The following is a 13,640-nucleotide window of genomic DNA, read 5'->3' on the forward strand; positions in this document are numbered from 1 at the left end:
TCATCACCCTGACCATCATCATGGACCATTATCATGGTTCATCATCATGGACCATCATCATCATGGACCATCATCATCATGGACCATCATCATCATGGACCATCATCTCATCACTTAATATAACCTAATATTACCTTATATTGCGGTCTACGGCTACAATATTAATCCTATAATATAATATAATCTACTAACAATTTAAACTACCTAAGATCTCCTTAATTAAGGTGTAAATATATCATTTTGTATCTCAATCTTCAGTAGTTATCTAGTGTCTTGTTTGGGTGTATCAACTTGTTTGCAAATAAATCCGATGGTGAAACTTTTTGGTCTCATTAAATTTCCACAGAGGTCCGTGGTTCGATCCCCGGTACGGGTGGAACATTAGGAGGTGTTTCCTTAAGACACGTGTCCTTGTTCACTTATCAGTAAAATAGGTACCTGGGTATTAGTCGACTGGTGTGGGTCGCATCCTGAGACAAAATTTACCTAATTTGCTTGAAATGCTCTGCATATCAAGGGTCTTTCTATATAGTATGTCAGTGATGTCACCTACGACTGTATACCTTGTACTACATGTACTTGTAGAAATAGAAACAAGCACAGTGTGTACCTACTCGGGCTCGCAGACCCTATGTCTAGCTCTCATTTATTGTCATATTGATTACGCTTGCTCTTCTTGGTACTCTGCCTTAACAAAAAAAAAAGAAAAAAAAAAAAGAAAGACTACAAATCACCCAGAAGAAAATGTTAAGATTCATGCTGGACCTGGGTCCAAGAGAACACTTAGGTCAGGATGAATTACAACAACGTTTATAAAATTGCTCACAGCTAGTGTCCAGAATATCTTGCTGCCAATTTTGCTAAGGTTGGGAACCAAAGGAGTTATGGTACTTAGGGAAGGGAGGACATCTTTGAGTGCCCACAGTCAGTCAGGCTTCAAGTACATTGTACAGCAATAAAGAGGTGGAAAAGACTACCTGCACATGTCAAAGCCTGTCATGAGCAAGTTCAAGAAGAGTAAGTAAGTAAGTAAGTAAATTTATTCAGGTATACACAATACAGTTACATAGAATTATCATACATAGCAGCATATGTGTAGAGAACCTAGGATAACCCAAAAAAGTCAGACAGAGTGACTTATTTCCATTGGGGTCCTTTTACCTTATTATTATAATATAAAGGTTATAATATTTTCTTATTATTCTATAATGAAGATAACATCTTATTATCATACTAAAAAGACTATCTACTACACGAGGGTCATTAAGACTATCTACAATACGAGGGTCATTAAGACTATCTACTACCCGAGGGTCATTACGACTATCTACAATACGAGGGTCATTACTAGGGATAAGGTAAAATTTACACGTATTTTAGCTAAAAAATAGAAAATCATTCCCCTCCCTTTCTGTTGCTTCATTCATCAGACACTTTTTGGCAGTCTTCTTGAACTGGTTCAAGCTATGACTGGCCTTGACATTTGTGGGTAGTCTGTTCCATTCCTTTATTGCTGTACAATAAAAGGTGTTTGAAGCCTGGCCACTGACTGTGGGTACTACAAAGTTGTGCTCTCTCCCCCTAGTACTATGATTGCTTTGGTTCCCAACCTTGACAAAATTGACAGCAAGATATTCTGGACACTGTTCGTGAGCAATTTTATAAACATGATTTAGCTTCAGTTGTTTTACTCTGTCTTCAACATTCAGCATATCCAACTGCTGTAATTCATCCTAGCCTACATGTTCTCTTGGTCCCAGCCCCAGGATGAATCTTACGATTTTGTTCTGGGTGATTTGCAGTCTATCTTTCAGTTTTTTTGTCAAGGCAGAGTACCAAGAAGAGCAAGCGTAATCCATATGGCATTGTATAAGGGCTAGACATAGGGTCCTGCGAGCCTCAGTAGGTAGACACTGTGCTTGTCTATACAGGAACTTCAGCCTGGCATTCGCTTTCTTTACTACACTGTTCCCTATCAATTCTCCTGACATGCATGGGTCAAAGGGGATTCCCAGATATTTAACTGATGAAACCAAAGTGATGGACTCCCCATTACACTGAACATTAAAATTATTTACCCTTTTCAGTTTATGTTTCGTTCCAAAGAGAATGGCTTCAGTTTTCCCTAGGTGTAATGATAGTTTGTTGTCTACTAACCATTTGCTGCCAAGAGGTACCTAATGAATGTAGCTACAGAAAGAGAAGAGAGTGATTTCTTGTATATCTAACATACATGTAGTAATGTAATTTGATCCTATCTTTAATATTCATGTGGATAACTGAATTTCCCTTATCCCTATTGTATCTCCTTTTATTGTAACTACTTTTCACATAGTTAAATTACCAGCTTTAACATTAAAGTATTACAAGGACCCCAATGGAAATAAGTCACTTTGTCTGACTTTTTGGGGTTATCCTAGGTAATGTACACATATGCTGCTATGTATGATAATTTATGTAACTTTATTTATGTGTACCTGAATAAAAACTTAATTGCAGAGCTGTATATTAGAGAGTCAGAGATGTCCAGCAGAACTCTGGTGGTGGTGGCCCTTAACACCTAACAACAACCATTTAAAAGTGCCTTATTGTCCGTGAGGGGCTCTTGATCCAAGGAACTGGACTTGTCCTTCCCTTTCCTTGGACCAAGCATGAATGCTTACCAGTCCCAAGACGCTGTATGGGCTCTTCTACTCTAGTGCTTCCTCCTGATTAAAATAAGACGCCATGGCTCCCCAGTAAGTTCTAATGCTCGGGTATTTTATGTAATTTGAAACTTGGAATGGTTTTATATAGTAATTTATGTATAATTAAAGTCAGGATCTCACTACAATAACATTTATTAAGACGCACATCACTAAGTTGAGTGTACTATTGTATTACCACTGTATTATATGTATTAATGTATCGAATTAATGCATTATATTTGTTAACGTACTATATTCATGTATGTATTACCTCTATATGATTTTGAGTTGAAGATGTTAAGAAATAAGACTGAAGGAGCACTGCAGTAGGCCTACTGGCCCATGCTGGGCAGGTTCAACTCACCCCACTCATTTACCCATCCAACCTATATTTAAAGCTACTCAAAAGTCTTGCCTTAGTGAGGCTACCTGGAAGTTTGTTTTACTCATCTACAACTCCATTGCCAAACCAGAGGACATTCCCTCGATTACCTAAAATCTTAACTAGACACCAATATGTACACGCAAATGGAGTTATCTCCGCTATCCAGCCTGTAGCTGTTGGATAAGATAAGATAAGATAAGATTTCGTTCGGATTTTTAACCCCGGAGGGTTAGCCACCCAGGATAACCCAAGAAAGTCAGTGCGTCATCGAGGACTGTCTAACTTATTTCCATTGGGGTCCTTAATCTTGTCCCCCAGGATGCGACCCACACCAGTCGACTAACACCCAGGTACCTATTTGCTGCTAGGTGAACAGGACAATAGGTGTAAGGAAACGTGTCGGAATTTCCACCCGCCGGGAATCGAACCCGGGCCCTCCGTGTGTGAAGCGGGAGCTTTAGCCACCAGACCACCGGGCCCTTATAACCTGTGCCCCAGGGTAGTGTCCTAGGCCCACTCCTCTTTCTCATCTACATCAATGATCTCTCCAATGCATCTCAACTCCTTAAACCAGTGCTACTCACAGACAACACTACTTATATCTACTCCCACTCAAAGCCAGCTATACTTAGAAACACTGTAAAGAACGAGCTGCTTAAAATATATACTTGGATGATTACCAACAAACTCACTCTCAACATAGACAAAACATACTTCATGCTGTTTGGAGACATAGCCTTAAATATCTAACTTAATATATCAATCAATGGTTTCCCCATTACAAGACACACTGAGGGTAAATTTCTAGGTCTTCTCCTTGACTGTAATCTTAAATTTCATTCCCACATCCAGCATATATCCAAGAAAATTTCCAAATCAGTAAGCATCCTTTCCAAGATACGGTACTATGTAACCGAAATGACACTCCTTACCCTATAACACTCTCTAATATATCCCTACCTCACCTATGGCATTTGTGCCTTGGGATCAACCACAGCCAACCACCTCAAACCCGTAATAACCCAACAAGAAGCTGCTGTACGGATGATTACCAACTCCTGTGCTAGACAGTACACCCCACCACTTTTCAAAAGCTAGAATCTAGTAAATATATGGGACACTCACTCATATTATTGTGCCTACTAAATATACAGAACATTAAACTCCAATATCAGCCCTCCACTTAAACTTCTCCTTGATAGCTACAACAGAACGCACAGTCACAATACGAGACACAAGGCACTCTTTGACATTCCTCATGTCAATCTCGCACTGTGCAGAAATGCAATGCACATAAAGGGCTCGAAGATCTGGAATTCACTACCTGAACTGGTGAAGGATCCCCTGACTACATACAAATTTAGGGCTATGCTTAAAAATCATCTTATCTCTCAATACTAACCAAACCAACCAAAACAACTTCTAATTAGTTTGAAGCAACTCTCCCAAATATATTATATAACCTCTAGTCTATTAAAACACCTGCCAATCCATAAAATATTACTATTTGTAACCATTAATTGTAATGTTGCTTTCATTATGTGCAACTTTAAGATACAGTAATTATTCTTATAAACCTCCACCTTCACTACCTCGCATTAGTATTAAGATAAAATAAAGATTTATTAAAAAGTTAACCAATCTTATCTTGTCTAGATTTAACTAATTATTTTGTACTAGGATTAGTCTGCCCAAAATGCCCCAGCATGATAGTGGCTTTCTTTGTACAGTCACTGTACATGTACTTAACAAATCAAAATTGTAATTAAACATTGTAACCTTTGCAAAGAAATAAAATCTTTGTTCTTTATGTATTCTTTTAACCAGTACTTTCCAATATCCTTTCTAAATTTAATTTTCTCATACTTGAATCCATTGCTGTGAGTCCTGTCTTGGTTAGATATTTTCAACATGCTATTTATATCCCCTTTATTTGTTCCTGTTTTCCATTTGTGCACTTCAATAGAAATAAATCAATTTGACTTTCTTGGGTTATCCTAGGTAATTTACACTGTATAATTGTACTTGTGTGTACAGGTGCCTAAATAAACTTGCTCCCCAAATTCTATGCTCTTCCAAAGAGTGCAGGTTAAGTGCCTTCATATTATATTTATAGGAAAGATTTCTAATTAATAGAGTCAGTTTCATCATCCTTCTCTGTATATTTTCAAGTGCATTTATATCCATCCTGTAATATGAAGATTAGAAACTAAGTAGCATAATCTAAAGGAGGCCTTACCAAAGATACATAATGTTGAAGCCAAGAATTCTCTCAGTTTGCCCAAAATGCTTTGCATACTAGTGGCCTTTTGTGCCTAACAATATTTTATTGCAAGTAAATTGCACTATCTGTGTAGTGCATAAAAATTTGAATTTGAATTAGCTTTATTGCTAACACCTGTGCATTGTTGTAGTACATGTATTGGCATTAAATTCCTGCCACCCAGAACACTTAAATCCTCTTTGCATTGACTTTGACAGAGGCTACATCGTTTATCTCATAAGTGCCATAGTTATTTCCTTTTCCTAGGATTAAATCTTAGACTGGTCAGTAAAAATTGCATTTATCACTCCTGTGACCACATCATCAGCCTATCTAGGTCATTCTGTAGCCTTTCAGTGTCCACATCAGAAATTATTTGATGGCCTATTTTAGTGTCATTGGCAAACTTATGTTGCTAGATATTCCCTCATCAATTTTGTTTGTAGATTGTTTCCACTTGTAACAGGTCCCCATTCTGATTTCTCTCCATTAATGCAAACTCTGTTACCTATTGGTCAGCCATACCTCATCCCAGGAGAGAATTTACCCCCCCCCCTATATCATGTGCCACTACTTTCTTAATGAGTCTATGTAATCAGTCTCTGAGTGAAATCTGTATACACGATATTGTACTTTTTATCTTGGTCTAGTGCCTTGAATACCTTAGTGAAGAGGTTAGTAATGCAGGAATGCTCCTTGGTAAAACCATGCCGAGATTCATAGGTAATATCACATCTTTCAATGTGGCTTTGAATTTCATCAACAGTTACTGATACCATCATCTTTCCCACAATTGAGGTCTCGTGTTTTGTAAATGGGTATCACATTTGGTATTTTCCACTTACATGGTGCAATACTGGCTTGAAGAGACTAGGTAATGGTTTGCTAAGTTCCTCCTTACATTCTTTTAGAACCATTGAAAACAGATCAGGGCCTGGTGACTTGTTTGACTTCAATCTATCTAGTTGTCTGAGGACCATGTCACTAGCAAAATAACAAGTACAGTGGACCCCCGGTTAACGATATTTTTTTTCACTCCAGAAGTATGTTCAGGTGCCAGTACTGACCGAATTTGTTCCCATAAGAAATATTGTGAAGTAGATTAGTCCATTTCAGACCCCCAAACATACACGTACAAATGCACTTACATAAATACACTTACATAATTGGTCGCATTCGGAGGTAATCGTTATGCGAGGGTCCACTTGTTGCAACCCCTGAATGGGTTACAATGATTATGTATATATGTAATGTATATTACCTTTTCATTTAATTTTATATTGCTTATATTTGCGATAATAGCTAAATCGTAAATATATTGCTTTATATTCTTATTTAGCTTATGTTGTTAGGATGTATATAAAATGTGCTCAGTTAGGCTTGATTGTCAAACTACTATAATTATCGCTTGTCGCTCGTTATACTGCCGGCTTCTGAGCTGCAGTTGTCCACGTAGCTATCACGTGATCGAGGGGGGGGTGTCCTCACCTCTCGTGAAATTGTCAGTCTGCTGGAGACTCGCTTGCTGGTTGGACAGCTTGTCTGTCTGACAGTCTGCTGGAGACTCGCTTGCTGGTCGGACAGCTTGTCTGTCTGACAGTCTGCTGGAGACTCGCTTGCTGGTTGGACAGATTGTCTGTCTCATTATTCTTGTTAGTTCTGTAGAACTTTGTTCACAGAACATTGTAAAGACTTAGTGATTTTCGACGTTGTACTGAGGTTGTGTGTCACATAGACACTCTGAGTATCTCAGGTCCTTAGCTATAGCTTCTGACCTAATTTTGTACTGGTTCCTGTGTATTGTCACAGTCACAGTTTTTCCTATGCTGAACATAGTATTATGGGAGCTTTGTAACTTTTGTGGAGGATCTGCAGATGGTCCCTACTTAGTGTCGTTATATTATCTCCTTGTTCCTGATTCTGTGTCGCAGTCGCTTGATATTGCATTGCTATTGGGCTTAGCATTCTTTGTTGTTCAAGCAGACTGTTCGGGTTGCCAGTCGGTCAAGAAGTTAGTTTATTTGAGGACTTTGTCAGTCACTTGTTTAAGTCTTATTCGAGTCTTGAGACATAGCTAACTACTTAAGAGCACTTACACGCATACACACTTACTAGTACATATTTGTAATATCTTATTAAATGTTAATGTACCTGATGGTACTTAAGAATTATAAATGTGATATGTGCTTTCAGCACAATAATATTGAACTCGAGAGACTGATTTTATTTGGATTGCTGTAATTAATTTAATTTGATAATATACCTCTAGACAACTTACTACTTAATAAATTTATTAAATTTTAATTTCTCTAGTTAGTAGCCTACCAGTTGTAATCCTGAAGCACTATTGAATAATACAGAATTTTAATGGATAATTGGACAAGGATACTGACTACTTGTTACGAAAACCCAGTAACAGGCTGGATGCTAGAAGGAAGTCCTTTCTAGTATTCACTGGAGATCTCTAAGCTTTTAGAATCGCGTTTTTTGTAACAAATGGGGGCCTGTCCGGGATGCTCTTGATCCAAGGTGTTGGAGAAATTGTCCAGTTTGACATACTAGTGAATCTATGATCAAACACTTTGAGTACTTTCCTAATCTGAAGACTTTGAGTTTAGTCTTGTACAACATACCAGGTGGATGTATGTACCTGACTGAGTCTCTTGATCCAAGGAGATGGAAATACTGTTTATGAGTTCTAACTCTAAGACAATCAACACTAAAATTCCTATTAGGATTATAGTTTCCAATAATCACTCTCTCGTAGTACAATTATTTTCGTGATGTATGCTAAAGTGAAACAGTTAATTGATACTCTGACTTTGTCTGAGTTAAGTACATTAAAACTTCAGACGTGTTGGCAAGTAGCCAAATATCTCGGTGTGACGTATAACAGGAATTACACCGCTGAAACTGTCAGAGCATTAATTAAAGATATATTGTTTCCTGCTCATACAGAGATGTCTGATTATGATTCAGATTCAGAAAGTCTAGTGTCACAATTAGGAAGTATGGCTTTATTTGAAGTTGAAGAAAGAGCAACTAGAGCAGAAGTGAGCCTAGTGTCTGAGCCTAGTGTAGCTCAGTTCTCGCTCACGCCTTCCCTCACTGACACATTAGTACAGAGTATAGCTGGTAGTATGACACAGCCTAATACTAGTACAGTGTATACTACACCTGTATTTACTTATCCTAGACCAGATCTAGACTCTCTAGAGACGGCTGGACCAAGTGTCCGACCTAAGGACCGTCCAGACCATGTTAATTTCCCTACTCCTCCATTACCTACTGGTCCTATCTCTCAGGAACAGTTTGAGAGGTTTGAACGCCTCATTATGTTGCAGACTGCACAAATAGAGGCACAGAGGAGATTGAACGAAGAAGATTTCCAAAGAGAAAATGTTCGTCTGGGAAGACAACAGACTGATAGATCACAATACACATTTAATGTGCAGAAAGCTGCATCCATGGTTCCTAAGTTTTTTGAAAGTGACTTAGACACATATTTTGATGTGTTTGAGAACCAGGCTCGTGCTATGAACTGGCCACGTAAGCACTGGGCAACATTGCTTCATACTGCGTTGACGGGAAGAGCTCAAACGTGTTCTGCCGCCTTACCATTTGCTAAGTACATTAGTTATGACGCTGTCAAACAAACTATTCTAGAGACATATAACTTGTTACCTGTAAGTTATCAAAGAGCATTTCGTACGTTACAACGACGAAAAGATCAAACTTGTGTAGAGTTTGCTCGTGAGAAAAAAGTTGCATTTGAGAGATGGTCTAGAGCTGCTAAGTGTAACAACTACGACAGTCTTGTTCAGTTGTTACTACACGAAGAGTTTAACAACTGTATGTCTGCTGACATACAAGAATATCTGATCGATCATACTACCTCAGATATTCTGGAAACTGCAGCATTAGCAGACAATTACGAAATTTCTCACAAACTTGTACGTACTAAAACACTCAGAAACAAGGTAACTAAAGATTGTCCTAGAAGTTGGCAACCTAAATCAGCTGCTCATTGCCGGCCTGATGTACCTGTTACTGTAACTTCTTGTACCTTTACCAGGAAAACTCACAATCCTGAATCTGTCTCTGTGGCTAGACAGAAATCTGGTATCGAGAAGAAAGTTAAATGTACCTATTGTAACAGGAAAGGACATACTAGAGAGTATTGCTATAAGTTAGAAAGAGATACAAGAAACAGTCGTGCGGCTGGCGCCCCCACTCAAGTCGTATCCTCTTCAGAGCAACAAAGGCACCAAAATCCTAGCAATACCTCTGATCCTACTGTTTTAGATAATGTTACTCAAGATAGATGACTAGCGTCAGAAAGTGTATCTGACGAAAAGATTCGTTCAGCGATGAGTCCTTACTTTTCGAGAGATAAAGTAGGATTTGACGAATCACATCTAACTGAGATAATTTCTTTCAGAGACACTGGTAGTTATCTCACCTTATTAAGAGAAGATGTACTGCCCATAACTGACGATACCTATTGCAAGATAGATGTATTGTTAGAAGCCTATGGAGGGGCTGTTATAAAAGTGCCTCTGCACAAAGTTTATATTGAAACAAGCTATTATACTGGTTATATTTCAGTGGGTATATCCAGTGGTGTATTTCCCATGAGGTCTGTGGACTTGTTGATAGGGAACGATATCCTTCATGCTGGTATATGTAAAGAACCACTTGTGATTGATAATACCACTGATGATAATTATGCCATTGAAGCTTGTAGAGAGAAACCTATTTTATTTCCTCTCAGCGCAATTACTAGAGCTATGTCAAAGATGCAACAACCATCCTTGTCTCCTGTTGAGTTAGTTGATGACAATGATTTGGGGTTGAATATGTTGTTTAGTGACGCTCTGCGCCCAGGATCATTAACACTGACTCCCCCCGGTCATCAACCTAGTCAAGACACAACTGATGTTAAATTTCTAACTCATGATGATTTAATCAAGGATCAGTTTGTTGATCAGTCACTGGAAAGACTGAGAGATATAGCAGTTACTGAGAGTGAAGCAAAGGATCTCGATAATTGTTACTATTATAGTAACGGTGTACTGATGGAGAAAAATACATGTAAGTTGTCAGCTGATAGTGTTTCTACCACAGTCAAGAATTTAGTTGTGTTACCAGTTACATTTCGTGAACAAGCCATTGATTTTGCTCACAATAGTCCCATAGGAGGACATTTGGGTGTCAAGAAGACACTCGGTAAACTGGCAAAACATTTTACTTGGCCAAAGATGAAGGAAACAGTAGCTGATCATGTGCGACGTTGCCACGTGTGTCAAGTGACAGGCAAGCCAGCGCACACACCTCCACCTGCGCCTCTCATTCCTATCACCGTGCATGGTGAACCATTCTCACGTCTTATTATTGATTGTGTTGGTCCTTTGCCTAGAACCAAACTAGGAAACCAATACTTATTTACTATTATGGACGCTGCAACACGCTATCCCGAAGCTATTCCTATGAGAAAAATTAATGCTCGTGCTATTGTGAGAGCGCTGATGAAATTTTTCTCCCAGGTTGGATTGCCACGAGAGATACAATCAGATCAGGGATCTAATTTCACTTCTAAGATCTTTCGAGAAGCATTATCCCACCTAGGAATAAAGTCTGTACTTTCAACCAGTTATCATCCACAGTCACAAGGGGCTCTAGAGAGATTTCATCAGACATTGAAGTCTATGATGAGAGCTTATTGTGAACATTTTTCTAGAGACTGGGATGAGGGTATACCTTTTCTTCTGTTCGCTATGAGAGAAAGTGAACAAGAAAGTCTCGGATTTAGTCCGTTTGAATTAATATTCGGACACCAAGTGCGTGGTCCTCTTGCAGTGTTGAAAGACGTGTGGACAGGAAAATCAAATCCATCATTGAGTACTTCACCTTCATTAATGCAGCAACATCTGACAGCCGCTAGAGAGCTAGCTTCGAAAAACCTAGTTTCAGCCCAAGCTAGAATGAAGCAACATTATGACAAGCGTGCTGTCTCTCGTTCTTTTAAAGCAGGAGATAAGGTGATGGCTCGGAAATTAGTACCAGGTCATGCTCTACAAGCCAGGTATGATGGTCCCCTGGAAGTAGTGAAAAAGCTTAGCGACGTAAATTATTTGGTACGTACGCCTGGGAAAAAGAAATCTAATCATGTGTACCATGTTAACCAGCTCAAGGCATACTACGCTAGTCCTCTACCTACTACTTCTATTCTTCCTAGGACAGAGGAAGAAAACGTCAGTCTACCTGACATCTCTAGAGGTATAGAGGTGCGTTTAGAAAATTCAGTGACTCTACAATCACTAGACGATTTTCTTAGTAACCTTGGAATTGATAAAGCTGGTAATATTAAAAACTTGATTTTGCATTTCCCTGAATTGTTCGGTGATGTTCCTAAACGTTGTACTTTGGGTGTACATGACGTTGATGTACAGGGAGCATCACCCATTAAGCAATCACCATATAGGATGAGTCCAACAAAGCATAAAGCATTGAGAGAAGAGGTTGATTTTCTGTTATCTCACGGACTTATTGAACGCAGTAAAAGTCCATGGGCATCTCCCTGTATTTTAGTGCCTAAACCTGACGGTAGTTTCAGGATGTGCACTGATTACAGGAAAGTGAACTCTGTCACCTTGCCTGATGGTTATCCTCTACCTCGCATTGACGACCTTATTGATCGTGTGTCAGGAGCCCAGTTTGTCAGCCGTTTAGATCTCTTACGAGGCTATTATCAAGTCCCGCTTACTGAACGTGCTCAAGAAATATCTGCTTTTACTGTTCAAGATGGATTGTTTAACTACCTCGTCACCCCCTTCGGCCTATGTAACGCGGCTTCTTCATTCCAGCGTATAATGAACGAGTTGACCCACAACTTAGAAGGAGTAGAAGCCTACCTTGACGACTTAGTGGTGTACAGTGACGAGTGGGAACAGCACTTGACGCGTCTCAGAGCATTGTTTGAGAGACTGGCGCACTACAACTTCACTGTCAACTTAGCCAAATGTAGTTTTGGTCAAGCCAAGATTACCTATCTAGGCTTTTGTATCGGCCAAGGTGAGGTTGCTCCTATTGAGGCTAAGGTTCGTGCAATTTCTGAATTTCCAGTGCCACAGGATAGGAAAGGAGTACAGAGATTCCTGGGTATGGCAGGATATTATCGCAGGTTCTGTCCAAACTTTTCTCAGATTGCAGCTCCTCTCACTGAGCTTACTAGTAGCAAAGTTCAGTTCACCTGGACTAGAGATTGTTCAGACTCGTTCAAAAGGTTGAAGCGCTTGCTATCCTCTGCTCCTGTGTTGAAAAGTCCTAATTTCAATCTTCCCTTCTTTTTACATATAGATGCGAGTGGCTATGCAGTGGGTGCTGTGCTGCTCCAACAGTCAACATCCACTGATATTCTCCATCCTATATGTTACTATTCATCTAAGCTTAAACGACACCAGAAAAATTATGCCACTATTGAGAAAGAGGCTCTAGCTCTTGTGGTGTCCTTGGAACATTTTGACGTGTATTTGGGCACTTCCCCATTTAAAATTAACGTTTTTTCAGACCACAATCCACTCACCTATATAAATACTATGAAAAGTAAAAATGCTAGGATCATGAGGTGGGCCCTCAGAATCCAACCTTATTCTATTAGTATAAAACACATAAGTGGTCATTGTAATGTAATTGCTGACGCTCTGTCTCGTCCTTAATAATTATCAGTTACATTAAATTAACGTAATTTTATGCCCAAATACCTTTTGTTACTTGCTATGTCAAATTCAGTAAAGTAACTTAATCCCTCCAGCCCATATTAACTATATATACTCATGTCATGTCTAATTATTATATTTATATATTCACAGTAATGTTATGTGAGGAGGAGACAAGCTGAGTGTTGAGTGAGTAGTGTAGTGCGGGTGAGGTACTGCGCGTGACGCAACACTGTCCTGCCGCAGACCCCCCCCCTCACTACACACCTTAAGCTGTTTCATACTCAGATGTTCATACTGCCTCGCATTCCACAACCACTACTTAAGAGTGGAATGTAGTCTCCTCTACTATGATCGAGCCTCAATGTGCCCTCCTTGTCAGCGCTATCCTGTCTCTACACTGATGTACATAACCACGAGTATGAAGAGATACGATACTGTGTACTGCCCTAGTACCTAGGGGCATATCCTAGTGACGGACGCTGTGAAATTGTAGAAGTGCTTGGCACAAGAGACTCGTTAATAATTGTATTGATATGAGTAATCAGAAATAATGTGAAAGAAATTAATGCAACTCCTAGTGCGAC

At 39.2% G+C, this 13,640-nt stretch overlaps 1 protein-coding gene across 2 annotated transcripts in view; it reads left to right on the top strand.

The window, feature by feature from the left end:
* Nucleotides 1–13,640, top strand: part of LOC128700134 (uncharacterized) — a 94,532-nt gene that overhangs the window by 61,194 nt on the left and 19,698 nt on the right. For both annotated transcript variants that reach the window (XM_053793088.2, XM_053793089.2), the window contains exon 3: nt 2,500–2,738. In XM_053793088.2, the coding sequence (XP_053649063.2) occupies nt 2,728–2,738 (11 nt within the window). In that variant the 5' untranslated portion in view covers nt 2,500–2,727. The remainder of the gene's footprint in view (nt 1–2,499; nt 2,739–13,640) is intronic.

This window comes from Cherax quadricarinatus, chromosome 74, assembly GCF_038502225.1.
Source record: "Cherax quadricarinatus isolate ZL_2023a chromosome 74, ASM3850222v1, whole genome shotgun sequence".
NCBI classification, from domain to species: Eukaryota; Metazoa; Arthropoda; class Malacostraca; order Decapoda; family Parastacidae; genus Cherax; species Cherax quadricarinatus.